Genomic DNA, 18,097 nt, shown 5'->3' with positions numbered 1-18,097 from the left:
GTTTCCTTGCTCATTACATTGAGCATTAAGAATGGGTTCCAGGGTGCTAGTTGACACCTCCTTTGTGTGGAATAGGGTATTCTGGACTATAATTAAGACTTAAAAAGAATCTGAAATTACACAGCCGATACAGATTACTTACCAAAACTGTCTTAACCAAAAGCGCAGCAACACGCTTTTATCTCCCTTTTTATTCTCATTTCATAGCGCTGACTATAGACAGAGCAGAGGTTCGGTAAAATACAAAAGTGTATGCTGTATTTAAAAATGTAAAATGCCTCTGCCTTATTGAGGAAGCTTATCCTTTTGACATCAGCAGAAACATCCCTGCGGATGGTAAAATCAGGATCAATAAGATGATCCGAGAGGCTTGCTTAGTAATTGGCCTTACCGTGCACTTGGGGGGTCACTGTGGAAAGAGAACAGTGGCCAAGTTAAAAATGACTTTGAAGGCCATTGTCACACCGTGTTGTCAATGTCTTTCAGTCTTTAGTTCCAGTGACAGTCTTGTATGGCATTTTGGGGTTATGTACAAATGAGTTTCCCCAGAGCAGAAGATCAGCTAACGGAGCATTTTATGTCTGGTCGGATTGTCCTGCAGCAATACATCTACCAGGAGGGCTGGAACCTGTTCCAGCAGATCAGTGTGAAGGCCAGCTCAGTGGTGTACTCTTCTACCAAGGACTACAGAGACCACGGCTACAGGTCAGCAAAGGCGTCCTGTTGTATGTGGAAATATACATTTTTGCACTCTTCCTAACTACAATTATAATATAACAATATAGTACATTTACTTCAAACCCTTTTTCGGGGGCAGGGAGGTCTAATGTTCCTATATTCTAAGTTTGGGAACAATCGCGATTGGAGATTACACTAGCAGTGGGTTTTGTCATTTTTGATGAAAACAGGTTGAGAATGAAATATCTTTGATAAATACATCTTGTTGGTTGTTCATTTATGATCCCCCCTCCCCCCTCTCCCTCCCTCGCCCCAAAGGCACTGCTCTTTGGCAGTGATAAATGCTCTGGCCAACATTGCAGCCAACCTCCAGGGGGAGCAGCTGGTGGATGAGCTGATGGTGAACCTGTTAGAGCTGTTTGTGCAGCTGGGCCTTGAAGGAAAGCGAGCCAGTGAGAGGGCCTCGGACAAAGGCCCCGCACTGAAGGTACGAGTCCAAGCACACAGAAACACTGCAGGATACTTCACTGCAGCAGAAGTTTGTGAAATGATGACTGCTCTTTGTCTCCCACAGGCATCAAGTAGCGCTGGCAACCTAGGAGTCCTCATTCCAGTGATTGCAGTGGTGAGTGTGTGATGTCGTATGAAGACTAAGAACATTCAGTTTGACGAGAGTCTGTGCTGAAATAAAAAGTGTTTGAGTGCTCCAGATGAATGAAGAGATTAGTTAGCGTTTTACTCAAATATTTACCGTGGTGGCTGCAGAGCCAGCTTCCGTGTGCCACTTCTCTGCTGAATATTAAATGGTGGTTAGCTCTATTCAAGGTACCACAGGAAACATCCTAATTTTAAGACGACTTTGGCGGCGGTTAGCGGGTAACGTACCAGAGCTCTTGTAGAGAATTTAGCTTTTTACTGCAGCCTGACTGATTGCTCCTTTAAGTTATATAGATTACGTTACATACATTAATAATTTAGATTTAAGATTTGTTTGTCACTCCAGTAGTCTCACAATACTATGAGAAATATGAAAAAGAAAGAGACTACATACATATAAGGACTCATTACTTCATCTTCCACAAACATTTTGTAATGCAGAAATAGTTCATTATTAACAAAACAACATCCCGGGTATTTCAATCAGTTATGTTTTAGTTGGATGTATGGAATTAATATTGAATTCGTAGTGAACATATTAGTTCATTGAAGGATTGACCAGCCGGCCCATGAACACAAGGCAGTCTGTGCGGTGCTCGTAGATCAGGAAGAGGAAGGGGTGGTCCGCCGTGAAGCGGATCTGAGAGGAGAGGGGCATGAAGCCCACCTGGGTCAGAGCAGCAGCCTCCGTCCCCTCCTCGTTTACCGTGATGGTCCCCTGGTGCTTGAGCTGGGGAAAGGGCTTCCATTAGTTGGAACCTTCTGTTGTCATAGATAGTCGATGACAAGGTGTCCTTTTCTAGATGTTTGCCTCAGGACTGATATGACCTTTACTCACCCAGCTCATGGAGACCTTATCGGAGGTCATGGCAGAGAAATCCCCACTCTCCTGGAACAAGTCTGTGAGGCCCATCTCCTTCAAGTTTGCGATCAAGTCATAGTTCTGCTCTAGTTTAAACCGGGGTATCACCACCTCTCGAGTCCTAAAAGGAGGCACGGAAAAATCTTTTAAATCTCGAAGAGAGACATTTTCAGCGTTATCACCTACGCCATTAAACTTTAAAAATGTATTCCACTATAATATTTCAGGTGCCCTGCTCTGCGGTTCACTAGTTCCTGACCTGTTTGTCATGTTTTTGAGCCACTTGTTGACAACAGTGGGAGAGATCTCCTGCTCCAAGGTCCTCATGCCGGTGATCTTACTCGGCAGGGCGATGAGCATGCTGATCTCTCCTGTGTAAGGGAGCTGCAAATAAGAACATCTGCCTTATTGACCTGCATGCTGTTTGTCTTCTGGAACCTCCGGAGGTCAGTGAGCGCCTACCCACCTGTAGGATGTCACACTCTAGCTCGTGGTCGGCAGCCGCCAGATAGTTCCCCTTGTTGCTCATCATTGGCACACGCACGTTTGTCTTTTCGTTCACTCTGAAGTTGCGTAAGTGAGTCGTTTCCTTGGGGAACTTCTGTTCCCATGTACCTGTTTGAATGAACATGTAAGAGACATAAGTTAACTGCGCTGTCAATTTACTTCCCTTAAAGTAATGTAGCATGCGCACCTCTTGAACGCGGCCCGGGGACACTGTGCCCTAAACTTTGTCTCACCTTTGAAGTACAGGTAGTTGAGCAGCATCAGCACCATATTTGGGTCCACGCTCTTGAGCGGCTCCTTGATCAGCCCTTTGGTCAGCTTCAGGATACGGCGGTTGGCTTTGTCTAGAAAGGCCGGGTCCCCGAAGTCCACCGACTGCGGCTCTGCAAAATAAAACGCCTTGGTCTGGGCACGGAAGGCATCTTTCACTACCACGTTCCTCTTCACATACACGTCGTTCACTGAGCGCAGCGTGTAGCCAAAGTTCCTCCTGAAGAGCCTGTGCGTCAGCTTCCTGAAGAGCTTGTGCACCGTGGCGTTGTCGTAATGATGGCTTGCGTTGACAAAGTCTGCAAATCCCAGCGCTCTGTAGATTTGATCCTGGCTTCCAGGACCCGCCCCCAAAGACATCATCCCCATGGCGACAGAGATCGCGGCGGGCGCCAGCAGGATGTTGTCGCTCTGGTTGACGTCGTTGCGGATACTCCGATAGAGGTTGAAGCCGAAGTGGGCATTGACCATGTTGAGGCGTTGGAGGCGAGAGCGGCCGTGGAACAGACGCAAGAGTCTGGCGCGGCGGATCTTGGGGTCGGAGGGTTCGGCAAAGATGTCAATGTCTGGGGCCGGAGTGGCAATCTCATCGATCTCATCCCCTTCCCTGAAACCCATCAGCACCTCATCATCCAGCCACTCAAAAGTAGAATCGCTTAAAATTAGTTTTTGTATTTTATGCCTAAGAACTGAAACTTTGAGTAACATTCCAACATTCCCAGCAATGAATAGAGAAGTGTGTTGTCAGCATGTGAATGAAGCCGTCGCCCCAAGTATTTTTATTTTTTTTATACAATATTTGTGCTTTCTTTACACCTCCACATTTCTCTCTCAGCATTACATCTTGGATCCAATAACAACAGTACTCACGTGTAGTCGTCGCTGCCTGCGGCCAAGATCTTGTCAAAATCAATATAATCGGCATCCTCGAAGCCATCAAAAACCAGGTCATTGGTGACCGTGTTTTCTTTGTGGAATTCCATGGGGACGGCCTCCATGTCCACGGCCCCCCCCGCCTCAAAGCCTCGGGGTTCAGGGTCAGCGAAGTGAGACCCGAGGTCTTTGATCCCAGCCAAGGATGGAGTAACCAGTAGACAGGCTACAGAAACGGCGCCGAGGACCCACATGCTGAAGGCATAGGGAACGGACATTCAGCTTGGCCCTATTAATCTGATCCGATCAACATTTAGAAGATTCAATGCCGTTGCTTTTCAGTAATTTCGTAAGACTGAAAAAAATACAAATGGTTTTACGTAACATTCCCTGAATAGCAGCCCGGCTGTGTAACGTGTCTTACCTGAGCTGTGGACTGTGTTGCTTCTGTTTGTAGGACGAAGAGCACAAAGAATTGAACACAAAAGTGAACTTTGATGTCGGCTCCTACTGAACAAATAGAGCAGATCAAACAGACCCCGAAGAGCTGGGACTGACTCAAACCGTTAACTCTTCACCATTCAGCTCATCTCTCAAAAGATTTCGTTCAACAAGGGCTTTTATACTGACTGGAGATATTTTGCACTTAGTTATTAATATTATTTATCTCTTGTATGCAGAAAATTGACAACATGCACTCTTATTTTATGTAGCTCCCATTTAAAGTGAGATGGTTGGACCAAAGCAACATGAAACACTGGGTATTGCTCTAATTTACAGTTGACCAGACGGCTTCCGCCGATCAAGGAGGCCAAGCCGCGTCTCCAGAAGCTGTTCAGGGACTTCTGGTTGTACTCTGTGGTCATGGGTTTTGCTGTGGAAGGATCAGGTGAGCAGTCGATGTCACCACGCTACAGGTTTCCCTAGAAAATGGATATTCACGCATACGTGAATGATTGAACGATTTTGTGTAAATGTTCAATAGCCTTACTAAATAAATCTCTTCCCCATTCAAGGTTGAGCTCTTACAAATGTCAGCATTGTCTATTTATACTGTGGTGTGTGCAGTAATCATGTTTCAAAGGATGAAATGTGTTTCAGATACTACTGTGTATCTCAATACTCTGTATTCATTGATACTCTAATTGAGAATTTGTTCAACAATAATGGTATTATGATTATGATGCCTTTTAAATACTAATAACTGATTTATTACGTAATTATGTTATAATAACATTAATAAACACAGGTTTTATCTGTCCGTTTGTTATTTAGACCAGATGTGAGAAATATATATACATAATATGAAACCTAATTATTCAGAATATTGGAAGTCTTATTAGTAATTATCAAGATGTCCTTCACAGATGGGAAATAATTTGAGTTGTGTGATGAAAGGGTTTATTATACAAGATAAAGACAGATTTGGCTTCCTGTAGCCTCTGCATCGATATCACATAAAAACATGCTGACGGGTGTTATTTCACTGCTTTTTAATAACTCCTGTGGACATGTGTGTGCTTTCAGGGCTTTGGCCGGAGGAATGGTATGAAGGTGTGTGTGAGATTGCCACCACATCTCCTCTCCTCACCTTTCCCAGCGGAGAACCTCTGCGCTCTGAACTGCAGTACAACTCTGCCCTGAAAAATGACACCGTCACGCCGGTAGGCTGCTTTTTTCCTCTTAAAGGAGTTTAAAAAGGACTTTAGAACGGCAGCGACAGGCCGGCTGATCTCTTCATCTCTGTCTACCAGGCCGAGCTGAGCGAGCTGCGGTCGACCGTCAGCAATCTCTTGGACCCCCCGCCTGAAGGATCCGCCCTCATCAACAAGCTGGACTTCGCCATGTCCACCTACCTGCTCTCCGTCTACAGATTAGAGTACATGAGGTCAGCAGCTCTACGCCAATGGATCCAGTGCACATTGTTATTTTTAAGAATATATGTTGTCCATAAAGTAATTCTCATTAGATTATTATATAGCGTTTGCTTGTGCTTGTAGCAACATGTTCATTGTGTGTCGCTTTGTTCCGTAACCCGTAATTACGTAATCCGTAATGTCCACAATACCTTTATTCTACGTAGATTATTTTCAGACTGTCTTTAAGTTTGGAAAATTGAGCCTTTTTTGAATGCTACATTTTAGAGAGCGATTAGTATATACACAAGTGTCTAAAACCTCAATTCTGCTGGATCCATTCAGGATGCTTCGGTCCAATGATCCTGACCGGTTCCAGGTCATTTTTCGATACTTGGAAGACAAAGCCATCCAGAAAGACAAATCTGGTGAGGGCATTACACCCGTTATCCTATCCGGCATGCCGTGTAAGGCATTCTCTCCAATTTACTTAAAAAGGTTTTAATGGGTTTTTCATCTAATGAAGGCATGATGCAGTGCATCATTTGTGTCGGCGACAAGGTGTTTGACGTCTTCCTGCATATGATGGCTGAGAAGGTAGGAAGCAATGCTTCTTTTTACACTTAGTGCAATTTCAAATGCTTACCTTGGAAGGCCCGCTGACGGTGTGTTTAATTTCCCCGTATCACTGAATAACAATGCAAGCACATTTCTCTCTTTGCTTTCCAGCCAAAGACCAAAGAGCATGAGGAGGAGTTGGAGCGTCATGCCCAATTCTTGTTGATCAACTTTAACCACACCCACAAGAGGATCCGCAGAGTGGCGGACAAGTACCTTTCTGGTTTGGCTGAGACGTGAGTGCCCCCCCACCCACCCACAGTGTTGAATACAGTTTGAATCCTATTCCACATCTTTTTTACCTCCATCAGATTCCCCCATCTGCTTTGGAGCGGCCGTGTGTTGAAGACTATGTTGGACATCCTGCAGACTCTCTCCCTCTCCCTAAGTGCGGTAAGTATGTGAGTGTGGACTATTCTACACTGCTGCAGCTTTGATTCCACGTCGCTAGTTAAAATAAAATGTAAGAACATGACTACAACAGTCAGTTACAACAAATGTCTTCTCTTTCTCCAGGACATCCACAAGGATCAGCCATATTACGACATTCCAGACACCCCGTACAGCATCACTGTTCCTGACACATACGAGGGCCGAGAGGTGTGTTCAGAGTGTTGTAGACACGTAGGGCCACTAGAGTGCAGCACAGTGTTGGTTTTGAAAACATTAGTGGCAGAAGTTTGAGATGTAAAGGGTTTACATTACAACATTAGCCTTTGTAATGATTTTACATAAATTATACAAACGTTTTATTACACCCTCTATTTGCACAAGTATAAATCTTTGAGATTAATTACATAGCCATATATTTGTGTAGAGTTAGATAGAATTGAAGCAATTTGTCTGCAAGTTTTTTTTCATTAATAATCGTATCCTGGATTCTTTATCTCCTTCTAGAGCATAGTGAAGGACTTTGCCGCTCGCTGTGGTGAGATCCTGAAAGAGGCCATGAAGTGGGCGCCTTCAGTCACAAAGTCCCACCTACAGGTCTGTTCCTTCAGCTTCATGCTTCCGCAGAGGGTCGACTTCTTTTTTCTTTGGGGGGGGGGATTTCAGAAAGATTAACTGTGCTGGGGAGTCAACACAATAAATTAAAGAAGTAATTGTAATTACCATTTCATTGTAACTAAGCCAAAACAAAACAAAATGCACAGTACCCTGAGATACCTTTTAACCTGAATTATTTAAATAGGCAAAGTTGTTTTTGCCTATTTGCACATTAATATTACTGTCTCTTTTCTTTTCTCTCTTTTCCATTCCTGTATGTTGTGTCCTGTATAGGAATACTTGAACAAGCACCAGAACTGGGTGCCAGGACTGTCTCAGCACACTGGCCTGGCCATGGCCACAGAGAGCATACTGCACTTCGCCGGGTACAACAGACAGAGTACTACACTCGGCGTGAGTTCCCCCTCCCCCCCTCACACACACACACATATACTTGCGGTATCCATGCAAATTTACTTACCAACTATTTCATATTCAATATAGAAGCTAAATTGTGGCGGAATTGCACATCTTAAATAAATGGTTTTATTCTGAGCTACCTGTAACATTTAGGCATATTGAAAGACTGCGGAACACTCAGGAAGTGAGAAATGGCAGTGAGACTGGTAAAAGGATGCAGAAACCGTGCAGAACCTACTGCTAACTTTAAAAGAAGATTCAGTCTTAATTTGAAGCTCATTAATATTTGTCCAACTTTGCTATTTCATTTAACACATGTGCCATCTAGTTGTTTTGTCATGTGGTAACACAGAGCAGATGTTATTAGCAGATGTTTAATTGTAAACACTGATTCTAGTAGTGAATCTATTTCCAACATTGTATGTCCATGTGTGAATGCCTACTAGCCTGTGCAATATTGTTTTGCTTGCTAGGCATTGCCTTTTTGTTCTTGGGCTTGGAATTGTGCTATCTGTGTCTTCATGTTGTGTTTTGTCTTTATTAAACTGCACCGAACTGCCTTCCTCGTTGCTTTGCTGGTTTGTGGATTTGCTGGTTGCCTGGTTACTTACCTGCAATGGACGGGTGGGTTGGTTGGCTGGTTGCCCATTTGGCTAATTGGGTTATGCTGGTGCTGTCCCCGTCTCTCTCCCTCCCCCCCACCATGTGGCCACCCCTAGGCTGCGTTCCCTCAGGTTGGTCAGAACTCTAAACACAAAGAGACAGGGCTCAGGCATGACACCCTGACTGTAGACACACAGACGTGTTTCAGCAATGCTACTTGCGTACCTACTGATGTGGCCATGTGGCCCCCTGAGTGGCCCCTAAACTGTGTGTTTTCATCAGGCCACCCAGCTGACGGAGAGACCCACATGCATGAAGAAGGACTACTCCAACTTCATGGCTTCGCTCAACCTGCGCAACCGCTACACAGGAGAGGTGATGTCTAGATATATTTTAAATATATGTAACTTTCCTGCACTTTCTGTACTCTGTAGGATTCACACCTGCTTCTGTATCGTCTAGGTTGCTGGGATGATCCAGTTCTCGAAGGCCACACAGTGCCAGTCAGACCTCACCAAGCTGATGATCCTTCAGATGACTAGCGCTCTGGACCAAAATGACCCAGAGGCCTTCACCCAGACCATGTTCAAGATGGCCGCTCTGCTTATAACCACCAAAAGTGAGCAGCTCTGCCTCGTTTATTTTAAGTCTTTAAGCAATAGTGCCAGTTGTTTTTTTGTTCAATTTCAGTTCTGCTAAGTTTCAGTATTGTGTCCCTTCAGACTGCAATCCTCAGCTCCTGCACCATCTGTGCTGGTCTCCTCTGAAGATGTTTACTGAACACGGCATGGAAACGGCTATTGCCTGCTGGGAGTGGCTCCTGGCCGCACACAATGGCGTGGAAGTGCCAGTATGTGAATGGATCCCATGTGTGTGCCTGTGTTGAATGATTGTGGCTCTTGGTTTTAGAGATGTTACCGTATAAATGTTCTCTTTTTTTCCATCTGCCTAGTTCATGCGTGAGATGGCAGGAGCCTGGCAGATGACAGTGGAGCTGAAGATGGGCTTGTTCTCGGAGGCTAAGGTGGAGGCCGGCCCTCTGGCTGTGTCAGAGGAGAGTCGACCGGCCCCCTGCGCACCCGATGTTGTCCCCCACTTCCTCTGGATAGAGGTCAGTCACCCCATACGTAAACTACGTTACGCTGGTTATGCAGGTTGGAAAATGATATCACTCTTCTTATTTTTTCTACCTCCAGTTTCTGGTGCAGAGGTTTGAGATAGCAAAGTACAGCAGCGCCGACCAGGTGGAGATTTTCACCGCCATTATGCAGAGATCTCTGTCCCTGAGTGTCGGAGGGCCCAAAAGCAGCCTGAACCGACATGTTGCTGCCATCGGACCAAGATTCAGGTGCCATGTTTTATTGTTATGACCGTAGATTAGTTCATAAGACTGTTATTATCAGCTGAGAGAAGAGAAATGCTTGATCTTTAACAGTTGATAAGACTGTTGTGTCATCCCTTTGCTTTGTTTCAGACTGCTGACTCTAGGTCTGACTCTGCTGCATGCTGACGTTGTAACAAACGCCACCATCAGAAATGTTCTTAGAGAGAAGATCTATTCTTCTGCTTTTGACTACTTCAGGTAAAAAATAAAAAGCTCAATCAAATTTGTGTTTTTTCGGTCTTGTATTTTAGTGTGATATCATCCATCTTTCTTGTGTAGTGTCGCTCCCAAGTTTCCCACTCAGACTGATAAGCGTCTGAGGGAAGACATCAGTATAATGATCAAGTTCTATGCCAGTCTGCAGTCCGACAAGAAGTACCTGGCAGCCGGACAGCTGGTCCCCTCAGGTACAACATTAATACAACTATGCCCACATCTCGTAGTAATAACAGACTTAGAAACTTCATGCAGCCCAGGAACTCACACTTCATCAATGGTTTTTGATTTTCCTTTGCGTAGATCCCCTAGACATGTCAGTGAACAGCCTGTCTGTCATGGCGGGCACAGACAGGAACAGTCTGGATGCGGCCATGGGCCAGAGGCAGCAGGCGGCTCAGGGGTGGATCAACACCTACCCTCTGTCCTCCGGGATGTCCACCATCTCCAAGAAATCAGGTCAAACCCTCACGCGCTCACACACACACACACGGGATGATGCGTTTTAATAAGCCGTGAGTGTGCAGTAGAAGATGGTTGTGTTGAAGCTAAACCACTTTCTGCTTCTCATGCACGGATGAAATAGGAATTAAATACCTCCTCTTTTGCAATGTTTCAGGACCGTCTAAAAAAAGCAACAGAGGCACTCAGCTGCACAAGTACTACATGAAACGCCGGACTCTTTTGCTGGCTTTACTGGTATTTGCATTTTCTTAACCCCATTATTTTTCTAATTTACAAAAATATGAAGGGGAAAATGATTACATGTCTACACTTTGTTCAGTGAATGATGATTATGTCTCTCTTCAGGCCAACGAAATTGAGCGGCTGACCATATGGTACAACCCGTTGTCTGCTCAAGAGCTCGCTATTGCCACAGAGCAGTCGGTGGAGACCAGCATTGCTAACTGGAGGTCCAAATACATCAGTTTGACGGAGAAACAGTGGAAGGACAACATCGACCTTGCCTGGAGCATAGCGCCTTACCTCGCCCTGCAGCTGCCTGCCAGGTGCTGCATCCACAGGTTTAGACAGTAGTCAACCCAGAGTGCGATAGACTTTCGGTCACCAGTCAGTCATCTTCTATACTGCTTATCCCTTCGAGCAATACAATCGTATCCGCTCCACGAGTAAACATCGGTCAATGAGACACGTGACTAAAACCCCAGTCCCAATAGGCACTGATATAGCTACTAGCGACCCGGCTGCTGTCACGTAGTCTCACTCAGCAGCTGCAGTCAGAGCCGACAACCTCTCTGCGCTAAGTTGCTCTCTGCATCGATACCAAAAAGGTACAAGCTGCCCATACATTAAAAAATGATACTGTTATGCATATGTTTAGCCCTCACTGCTCTGCTCCCTGTCATCCGGCCTGCACGCATCGACTGCAAGGAGGCGGGGCTTCCCAGGACGCGCTCACTGCAAGGGGTCGCATGGGAGACCTGTACGACAACCCTACTGTGCATGGCCAGCCCTCAACGCAGTCCCATTTTGAAATTTTGTCCCTCTAGATGATAGTTTGACACCACTCCTTTACAGGGTGGCGGTGGGAAAGCATTGGGGAAAGACATGAGGTGCAATCTTGATATGTCAATCACCGGGCTGACACAGAGACAAACAACCATTCACTCTCACGAGCGGGCTATTTAGAGTCACCTAATAATAAAACATTATTAGACATAATAAATTCACTGCAGTATTTATGCTGTAAAATTAGACCGTTTTATGTCTCAGATATTAACCAAACACTCAGCGCATGTCTTTGGACTGTGGGAGGAAGCCGGAGTACCAGAGAGAACCCACGCAGGGACGAGGAAACAATGCAAACTCCACACTGTAAGGTCACAATGTTAACCACCAGACCACTGTGCTCTACGGGTCAGCTGTGAATGGATGTTCAGACAGAACTTGGCTTAGTGACTCAGCCAAGCATGTTGGCTTCATCGGAACAGTTGCATATACCTTTTAAGCTCTTCGTTGTTCTTACAGATTTAAAAACACCGAGGCGATCGTCTCTCAGGTGACCCGACTGGTGCGAATGGACCCGGCTGCTGTTTGTGATGTTCCAGAAGCAGTTAAGGTGAGGCGGTCCACCTGTTTGTGTCTGCCATCCAACACAGTAGATCGGTTGTCTTCAACCCTTTGTTGACCTCGTCCTGTATATGAAAACAGAATATATTGAGCCACTACAAGCCATTCAGTAATAAGCTTTCCTCTAAATAGACAGGAGTTCTGCAGCCTTTGAACGATAATACTGTTGACTCTTTTTAGTTTAAAAAAAAAAGTAAAGAAGGAAAAAGTTTGTCTTTGGTAGTCAGGGTTCTGGCTTGGAGTCCTCTTATCACTTGAGGGATGTTGTGCACTAGTTGTGCTCTCCAGCTTGCTGTAGTCCTTTTGGTTTAGCTGCGGCTGACTAAACTCCTAATGAGCTGTGCATCTGTCTGAGGAAGAGGCAGGGAGGACGGAGCACACTCTTCCCCAAAGGCCTTTATCGTTTCAGGGAAAGATCCTCCTTGACATCTCCTGTTTGTTCATTCCAGTCACTTCAGTACCTAATAAACACCCTTTCCTCAGGAGGCTAGTTAGCACACCTTCAGTTTGGGCTTTATGACCTTGATGGCTGTCATGTTTTATGCAGGAATATGGATCCAGTGATGTGTTCATGATGGTGGAAGCTATTCTAAGTATTGATCTACCTCTTAAACTGGAATCATTTATGGTTTCCCCCCTCTTTGTTTGTCTTTCATCAGTTCCTGGTGACGTGGCACACCATCGATGCTGACTCTCCAGAGCTGAGTCACATCCTGTGCTGGGCCCCTGCAGATCCCCCCACCGGACTGTCCTACTTCTCCTCCATGTACCCTCCTCACCCGCTCACAGCCCAGTACGGAGTCAAAGTACTGCGCTCCTTCCCCCCTGTACGTCCATGCACACACATACACAGTCAAATGTTGCCATGTCTGTTGAAATTTTGTAGTTTTGCTAAAGGTTGTCCCAATACTTGCCTGGAGTACTGTGTTCAGCCATCTGGGAGTCACATCATATGTTTAATGCCATTTGTTTATTTAAGTACTGTGTACTTAGGTATTTCCATTCCCTGCTCCTTTATATTCCAAAACATGTCTGAGGGAAATGTTACTCTTTTTACTCCTACTATGTATTTGATAATCTTACTTTTTCCTTTTTTGGGGATTCAGATTAAAAATGTGAAAAGTAGTAAGTAAAGTAGGACGTATTTGTATAGATTAAGCTACGCAGCATTATACAAAGTGATATAAATTAGCTCCACCAGGGATGTACATATTAATGCATTGATAATAATAATCCAACAACACGTTTTATTCTGAGGCGCTACTTTGAAACTAGACCATTACGTTAAAACTATACTATTATGCCAAGGTGGAAGAGGTACTGGAGTGTCAAATGGCACTGATAATATTTTATTACACTGTGACTTGATAGGCCAACGTCACTTGAAGTACTATTATTTTTAGGGGTTTTACTTGTATGCAATGAATGTCACATTTATGGTATTCATTTCATTTATTTTAAACAAATCCTTTTTTTCCCGCACCCTTTTCTAGGATGCAATTTTGTTTTACATTCCTCAAATTGTCCAAGCGCTTCGTTACGACAAGGTAAAGTATCCGATCCAAATGAGTCCTGATGCAATCAAAGGCCGCACACATCTCAGGATTTAATCCTCTCAACCTTCCCTCGCTGCAGATGGGTTATGTGAGAGAGTACATCCTGAGGGCCGCTCAGACATCTCAGCTTCTGGCTCACCAGTTCATCTGGAACATGAAGACAAATATATACCTGGACGAGGAAGCGAACCAGAAAGACCGTGAGACGCTCACTCAACACGTGCACGCCCACAACCCGTGAACAGGCAAGTGTCAGAAAGCCATAACCTCGTCTCTCCCTGCAGCCGACATAGGGGAGCTGCTGGAGCAGATGGTGGAGGAGATCACCACCTCTTTGTCCGGTCCGGCTCAGGGCTTCTACCAGAGAGAGTTTGACTTCTTCAACAAGATCACCAACGTGTCGGCCATTATCAAGTACGAACACGCGCTTCTTGTTGTCCTTCTTTACGTAGTCTTTACATTGCAGCTGCACTTTTCCTGAAGTCACCATAACCTTCTTAATTGACATCCCACAAACATCCATTGGCACAGTGAAAATGTAATTAGGTGTATTCTTATGGTCAGTTTTCATGACCAGAAGTCGTTACCTGGATTAAGTTCTATTCCTTGTTGGCTTTGCTTATCTCCATATCCTTCTATTCATGTCATTCTCACCACTTTTTTACATGTTTTAGTTTCACTATTATTGTAGCGGCTGAGTCTAAACTTTTATCATGTGCTGCATCAACAGAATAGTAATTGACGTGCCTGCCGTAGCACCATTAAGTAGTGTCTGGGGAACAGCTTCTTGATGGGATGATTATTGCTATTTACACATACCAGGCATTACAGTTTAAAAAACTTTGTCTTCTTCCCTAGAGCGACACTTGTCCCAGAGTGACCCAAAGTTTCAAGCTACATTGTAAATCCCCCCAAGCACATGGCAACACCTCCTGGACCAAAGTGGTGTCCTAAACAAACTCCTCCACTTCTCTGTAATGATGAATAATACACTCGTAATCGTGGTTGGGCATTGAAAGAAAAGGAAAAGCACTTTAATGGCTCTGAAACCGTGGTTTTTGCCACAGGCCTCAAAGCTGTACTACAGTGAAACTTTTCTGTTAGCTAGAAGACCCTTGGTAATGTTCCCTCAAGCCCAGATGTTTTGCTCCTTTCCATTCTGGTACCTTCTGTGATGTGATCTCCTAATCCCTTTTGTTGTTGGTTTACTCACTTATTGCTTGCTGTACCGTCTCTATAATTGTGCTCCGGTCTGGAACTTTTCTGACAGGCCCCATTGTCGCTGCCTCTCACCAGAGGAAGACCAATCCCCTCAGCCCTCATTACAGTGCTAATTGCAACTGTCCGGGGAACAAACTTCTGGCTTCCCCTCCCCGGTGACCTCGCTGTGTGACTAACAGCGGAGCTTCACTGTCCCTAGTGGTCTCACGTTCAGTGAGATACCCATGCATGCTGCTCTCAGAGCTGTGGAAAATCTGGTGTGTTGAAGTTGTTTTTCTGTTTGTCTTCATCAGGCCGTTTCCCAAAGGGGAGGAGAGAAAGAAGGCCTGCCTGGAAGCCATGTCCCAGATCAAAGTCCAGCCTGGCTGTTATCTTCCCAGTAACCCGGAGGCCATAGTCTTGGATATAGACTACACGTCTGGGACCCCCATGCAGAGGTGGGCCTCAAAACCACCTTTCATTTCAATGTGCAAAACAGTTCTAAAAAAAGAAGTGTGACTGAGTCCCGGCCTGGGGCGTCCCTCTGTGTCTGTATCTAGTGCTGCCAAAGCGCCGTACCTGGCCAAGTTCAAAGTTAGGAGGTGTGGAATCAGTGAGCTGGAGAAAGAAGGTACTTTTGGGGGCCTAAAGTCAATGTTGCTTTTCCCATATTTAGACGGAGTTTAAACACAGATTTCTTCCCTTCAGGTCTGAAGTGCCTCTCAGATTCTGTGGATGACATGAAGAGTGAAGATGAGGCCAAAAGAATCTGCTGGCAGGCGGCCATTTTTAAAGTGGGAGACGACTGCCGACAGGTCTGCTCTCCTTCCATTTTCTACACCGGAGTGGGTTCCATGGTTGTGACTTGATGCATTTCTTTCTTCCTCTGTTTTCCCAGGACATGCTGGCTCTTCAGATCATCAGCCTGTTCAAGAACATCTTCCAGTTGGTGGGCCTGGATCTCTACGTGTTCCCTTACAGGGTGGTGGCCACGGCCCCTGGAGTGAGTTCCCAGGAAGCCTTTCCCGTGCTCCTCTGTCAGTTCCTGACTGGAGCTACCTAACGAATGCTTGTTGTCCTCCTTCCTGTTACAGTGCGGAGTGATCGAATGCATCCCAGACTGCAAGTCCCGGGACCAGCTGGGCCGACAGACGGACTTCGGCATGTACGACTATTTTAGGAACCAGTACGGAGATGAATCCACTCTGGCTTTCCAGAAGGTCGGTCAAACCCCAGTGCTTGCAAATTCCATTCACTTCGCAGGCTTAACGGATTCTCTTTTCAGGCGCGGTACAACTTCATCCGCAGCATGGCGGCTTACAGCTTGCTGCTCTACGTGCTGCAGATAAAAGACCGACACAACGGCAACATCATGCTGGACAGCCAAGGCCACGTTATCCACATTGGTGCGCCATTTGTTGAACACGTCAATGTAACAAATATTCGAATGCAAATTTTGCTCTTTTTTTGTTCTGTCTGCAAGCTTTACCGACTGCATTGATCTGATTTGTTATGGCAGTGGTGCCCCATGTCATCCTCGTGCGTTATGCGTTCTGAAACGTCCCTGCGTTGCTATGCTTCCAGACTTTGGGTTCATTTTTGAAAGCTCTCCTGGTGGGAACCTTCGCTGGGAACCCGACATCAAGCTGACCGACGAGATGGTGATGATCATGGGCGGGAAGATGGAGGCGACGCCCTTCAAATGGTTCATGGAGATGTGCGTGAGGGGATACCTGGCCGTGAGGTGAGCACACAGAAGGCTCTAAAACCACATGTTTGCTGCACTCCAAAGGACGAAACATTTAAAGCGTGTTTCTCCGCTGAATCAGGCCCTACATGGACGGAGTGGTCTCCTTGGTTACGCTTATGCTGGACACTGGCCTCCCTTGCTTCAGAGGACAGACCATCAAACAGCTGAAGTGAGTTTGCCGAGTGATACGTTTCCCCCTGTGAAGCTGTGTGAGTGCTGTGGGTCAGACTCTTTATCTCACATCCAGGCAGCGGTTCAACCCTGGCATGAGCGAGAAAGACGCAGCCTCTGAAATCATCAAAGTCATCCAGAACTGCTTCCTCAGCAACAGGTTCGCTACAGAGGATTACAGCTGCTTGATGCTGATGTCCACAGGGCATTGTTCACTTATGTCCCCTCTTTATTTGTCCTGCAGGAGTCGGACCTACGACATGATCCAGTATTACCAGAACCAGATCCCGTACTGAGCGCCTGTGTGTGAGCATGTGCATATTTTAACTGGTACATAGTGTGCGTGTTTGCTCTGCTCGTTTGTGCCTTTTGTTGATGTTCAACATTGAAGATTGTTGCTCATGGTTTTTGCTGCGGGTTGGATGTTTTTTTTATTTCCTCTCAAACCATATTTCTTAGTTGTCTATTCCCTTATTTATTATTTTCTAAACCAATGTTGTTTTTAGCCGTTGTTTTCCGTTATTGCATCTTGACGTCTGTGCACTTTGGTAAAATAAACCTTCTAGTTAATCTGCCCATTCCGTAAATACCGAATCAGATATTCTCCTGTTGTGAACGTGGATTCCTTGAGTTGTTGATTTTAGGAGTTTGGAGTGGAATCGGATACTTGAAGTAGCTGAAGCAGACCGGTTTCAGGCCTATTGCTTCATCTCATACCTGGCCGTATTACCGTGTTCCTCTCTTTAACGAACCAATGCGAGTTCTTTGATCTGTAGCATGGTACTGTATGTAGACGAGTACTGTGTGTATTATGGGGTGTCCGTACCACAGGAGAACTTGTGCACACAAGTTCTGAAATACACGGGGGGTTAGTGTTTTATATTTACCGTTACCATAGGGAGTGGGGCGGGGGGTTAAACGATGCACATGAATCAAACTTTTCTATTGTTTGTGCATGAGGGTGAAACACAGATTGAATGACGGGCAGTGGCATGAAGTCAAGCGTAAACTACCGTGTGGCTTTTGGTGGGAGCATCTTTCAGAATCCAAAGTGCTGTGCCCCATGTTCGTGTGGGGCTTAAGCCATGTTCTGATGTTACTGATTGTAAAGATTTTGCCATTTTGTATATTTATAGCCATAGCCCATGATCTCCTTTTCTATTGTCATGCCTTTTGAATGAGAATGCATGAGATAAAAAATTCACATAAATATCTATTGACTTAAAGAAACTGTCTTGCTGTTTTATTTTCGTCTGGCATGTAATGTGACATTTTAAAAACGTTATGACATTTTACCTTTTTTTTAAAATCATATGATGGTTTACTGCTTAAAAACTATTGTATGTCCAATAACTTATAACAAGGGCTAGTATAGTAAGTTTGAAAGTATAGTTTTGA

General features: G+C 45.2%; 2 protein-coding genes across 5 annotated transcripts in view; one reads left to right on the top strand and one right to left on the bottom strand.

The window, feature by feature from the left end:
* The window catches only part of pi4kab (phosphatidylinositol 4-kinase, catalytic, alpha b), a 24,885-nt gene extending 6,788 nt beyond the window's left edge, over positions 1-18,097 (top strand). Inside the window, exons 18-56 of one of the 3 annotated variants that reach the window (XM_062562289.1) lie at positions 602-705; positions 997-1,165; positions 1,253-1,303; positions 4,628-4,736; positions 5,375-5,511; positions 5,602-5,735; positions 6,049-6,131; positions 6,230-6,300; positions 6,433-6,557; positions 6,633-6,714; positions 6,838-6,921; positions 7,219-7,308; positions 7,603-7,722; positions 8,448-8,462; positions 8,614-8,706; positions 8,794-8,950; positions 9,054-9,181; positions 9,284-9,442; positions 9,528-9,679; positions 9,806-9,913; positions 9,995-10,122; positions 10,235-10,390; positions 10,551-10,630; positions 10,742-10,941; positions 11,921-12,011; positions 12,682-12,849; positions 13,516-13,569; positions 13,658-13,778; positions 13,863-13,992; positions 15,093-15,236; positions 15,339-15,409; positions 15,487-15,593; positions 15,677-15,781; positions 15,873-15,998; positions 16,064-16,184; positions 16,363-16,522; positions 16,608-16,697; positions 16,776-16,859; positions 16,944-18,097. In XM_062562289.1, the coding sequence (XP_062418273.1) occupies positions 602-705; positions 997-1,165; positions 1,253-1,303; positions 4,628-4,736; positions 5,375-5,511; positions 5,602-5,735; positions 6,049-6,131; positions 6,230-6,300; positions 6,433-6,557; positions 6,633-6,714; positions 6,838-6,921; positions 7,219-7,308; positions 7,603-7,722; positions 8,448-8,462; positions 8,614-8,706; positions 8,794-8,950; positions 9,054-9,181; positions 9,284-9,442; positions 9,528-9,679; positions 9,806-9,913; positions 9,995-10,122; positions 10,235-10,390; positions 10,551-10,630; positions 10,742-10,941; positions 11,921-12,011; positions 12,682-12,849; positions 13,516-13,569; positions 13,658-13,778; positions 13,863-13,992; positions 15,093-15,236; positions 15,339-15,409; positions 15,487-15,593; positions 15,677-15,781; positions 15,873-15,998; positions 16,064-16,184; positions 16,363-16,522; positions 16,608-16,697; positions 16,776-16,859; positions 16,944-16,995 (4,359 nt within the window). In that variant the 3' untranslated portion in view covers positions 16,996-18,097. Of the gene's footprint in view, positions 1-601; positions 706-996; positions 1,304-4,627; positions 4,737-5,374; positions 5,512-5,601; positions 5,736-6,048; positions 6,132-6,229; positions 6,301-6,432; positions 6,558-6,632; positions 6,715-6,837; positions 6,922-7,218; positions 7,309-7,602; positions 7,723-8,447; positions 8,463-8,613; positions 8,707-8,793; positions 8,951-9,053; positions 9,182-9,283; positions 9,443-9,527; positions 9,680-9,805; positions 9,914-9,994; positions 10,123-10,234; positions 10,391-10,550; positions 10,631-10,741; positions 10,942-11,920; positions 12,012-12,681; positions 12,850-13,515; positions 13,570-13,657; positions 13,779-13,862; positions 13,993-15,092; positions 15,237-15,338; positions 15,410-15,486; positions 15,594-15,676; positions 15,782-15,872; positions 15,999-16,063; positions 16,185-16,362; positions 16,523-16,607; positions 16,698-16,775; positions 16,860-16,943 lie in introns of all 3 variants that reach the window. The other 2 variants (XM_037481413.2, XM_037481415.2) reach the window with 2 other exon arrangements.
* Positions 1,380-6,365, bottom strand: serpind1 (serpin peptidase inhibitor, clade D (heparin cofactor), member 1). Of its 2 annotated transcripts, XM_037481417.2 has the most exons (8): positions 6,350-6,365; positions 4,272-4,294; positions 3,845-4,102; positions 2,938-3,581; positions 2,664-2,812; positions 2,457-2,581; positions 2,174-2,318; positions 1,381-2,065 (listed from the first exon to the last, which is right to left on the bottom strand). In XM_037481417.2, the coding sequence occupies exons 3-8, from the start codon at positions 4,099-4,101 to the stop codon at positions 1,874-1,876; spliced, it is 1,512 nt and encodes a 503-aa protein (XP_037337314.2). In that variant the 5' UTR covers position 4,102; positions 4,272-4,294; positions 6,350-6,365; the 3' UTR covers positions 1,381-1,873. The 2 variants fall into 2 exon arrangements, with proteins under 2 accessions (XP_037337313.2, XP_037337314.2); XM_037481416.2 differs by lacking the exons at positions 4,272-4,294; positions 6,350-6,365 and having other exon boundaries at positions 1,380-2,065; positions 3,845-4,225.

This window comes from Pungitius pungitius, chromosome 5, assembly GCF_949316345.1.
Source record: "Pungitius pungitius chromosome 5, fPunPun2.1, whole genome shotgun sequence".
Taxonomy (NCBI): Eukaryota; Metazoa; Chordata; class Actinopteri; order Perciformes; family Gasterosteidae; genus Pungitius; species Pungitius pungitius.
The sequence above is the reverse complement of the archived record's forward strand: the minus strand, read 5'-3'. Positions and strand labels throughout refer to the sequence as shown.

Excerpts from the sequence above, each read along its gene's own strand:
- serpind1 (XM_037481416.2), bottom strand. The coding sequence starts at position 4,125 with ATGTCCGTTCCCTATGCCTTCAGCATGTGGGTCCTCGGCGCCGTTTCT. Across the intron at positions 3,582-3,844 it reads GCAGGCAGCGACGACTACAC|GGAAGGGGATGAGATCGATG; the intron begins GTGAGTACTGTT and ends GATGGGTTTCAG. Across the intron at positions 2,319-2,456 it reads CTCAAAAACATGACAAACAG|GACTCGAGAGGTGGTGATAC; the intron begins GTCAGGAACTAG and ends GCCTCCTTTTAG.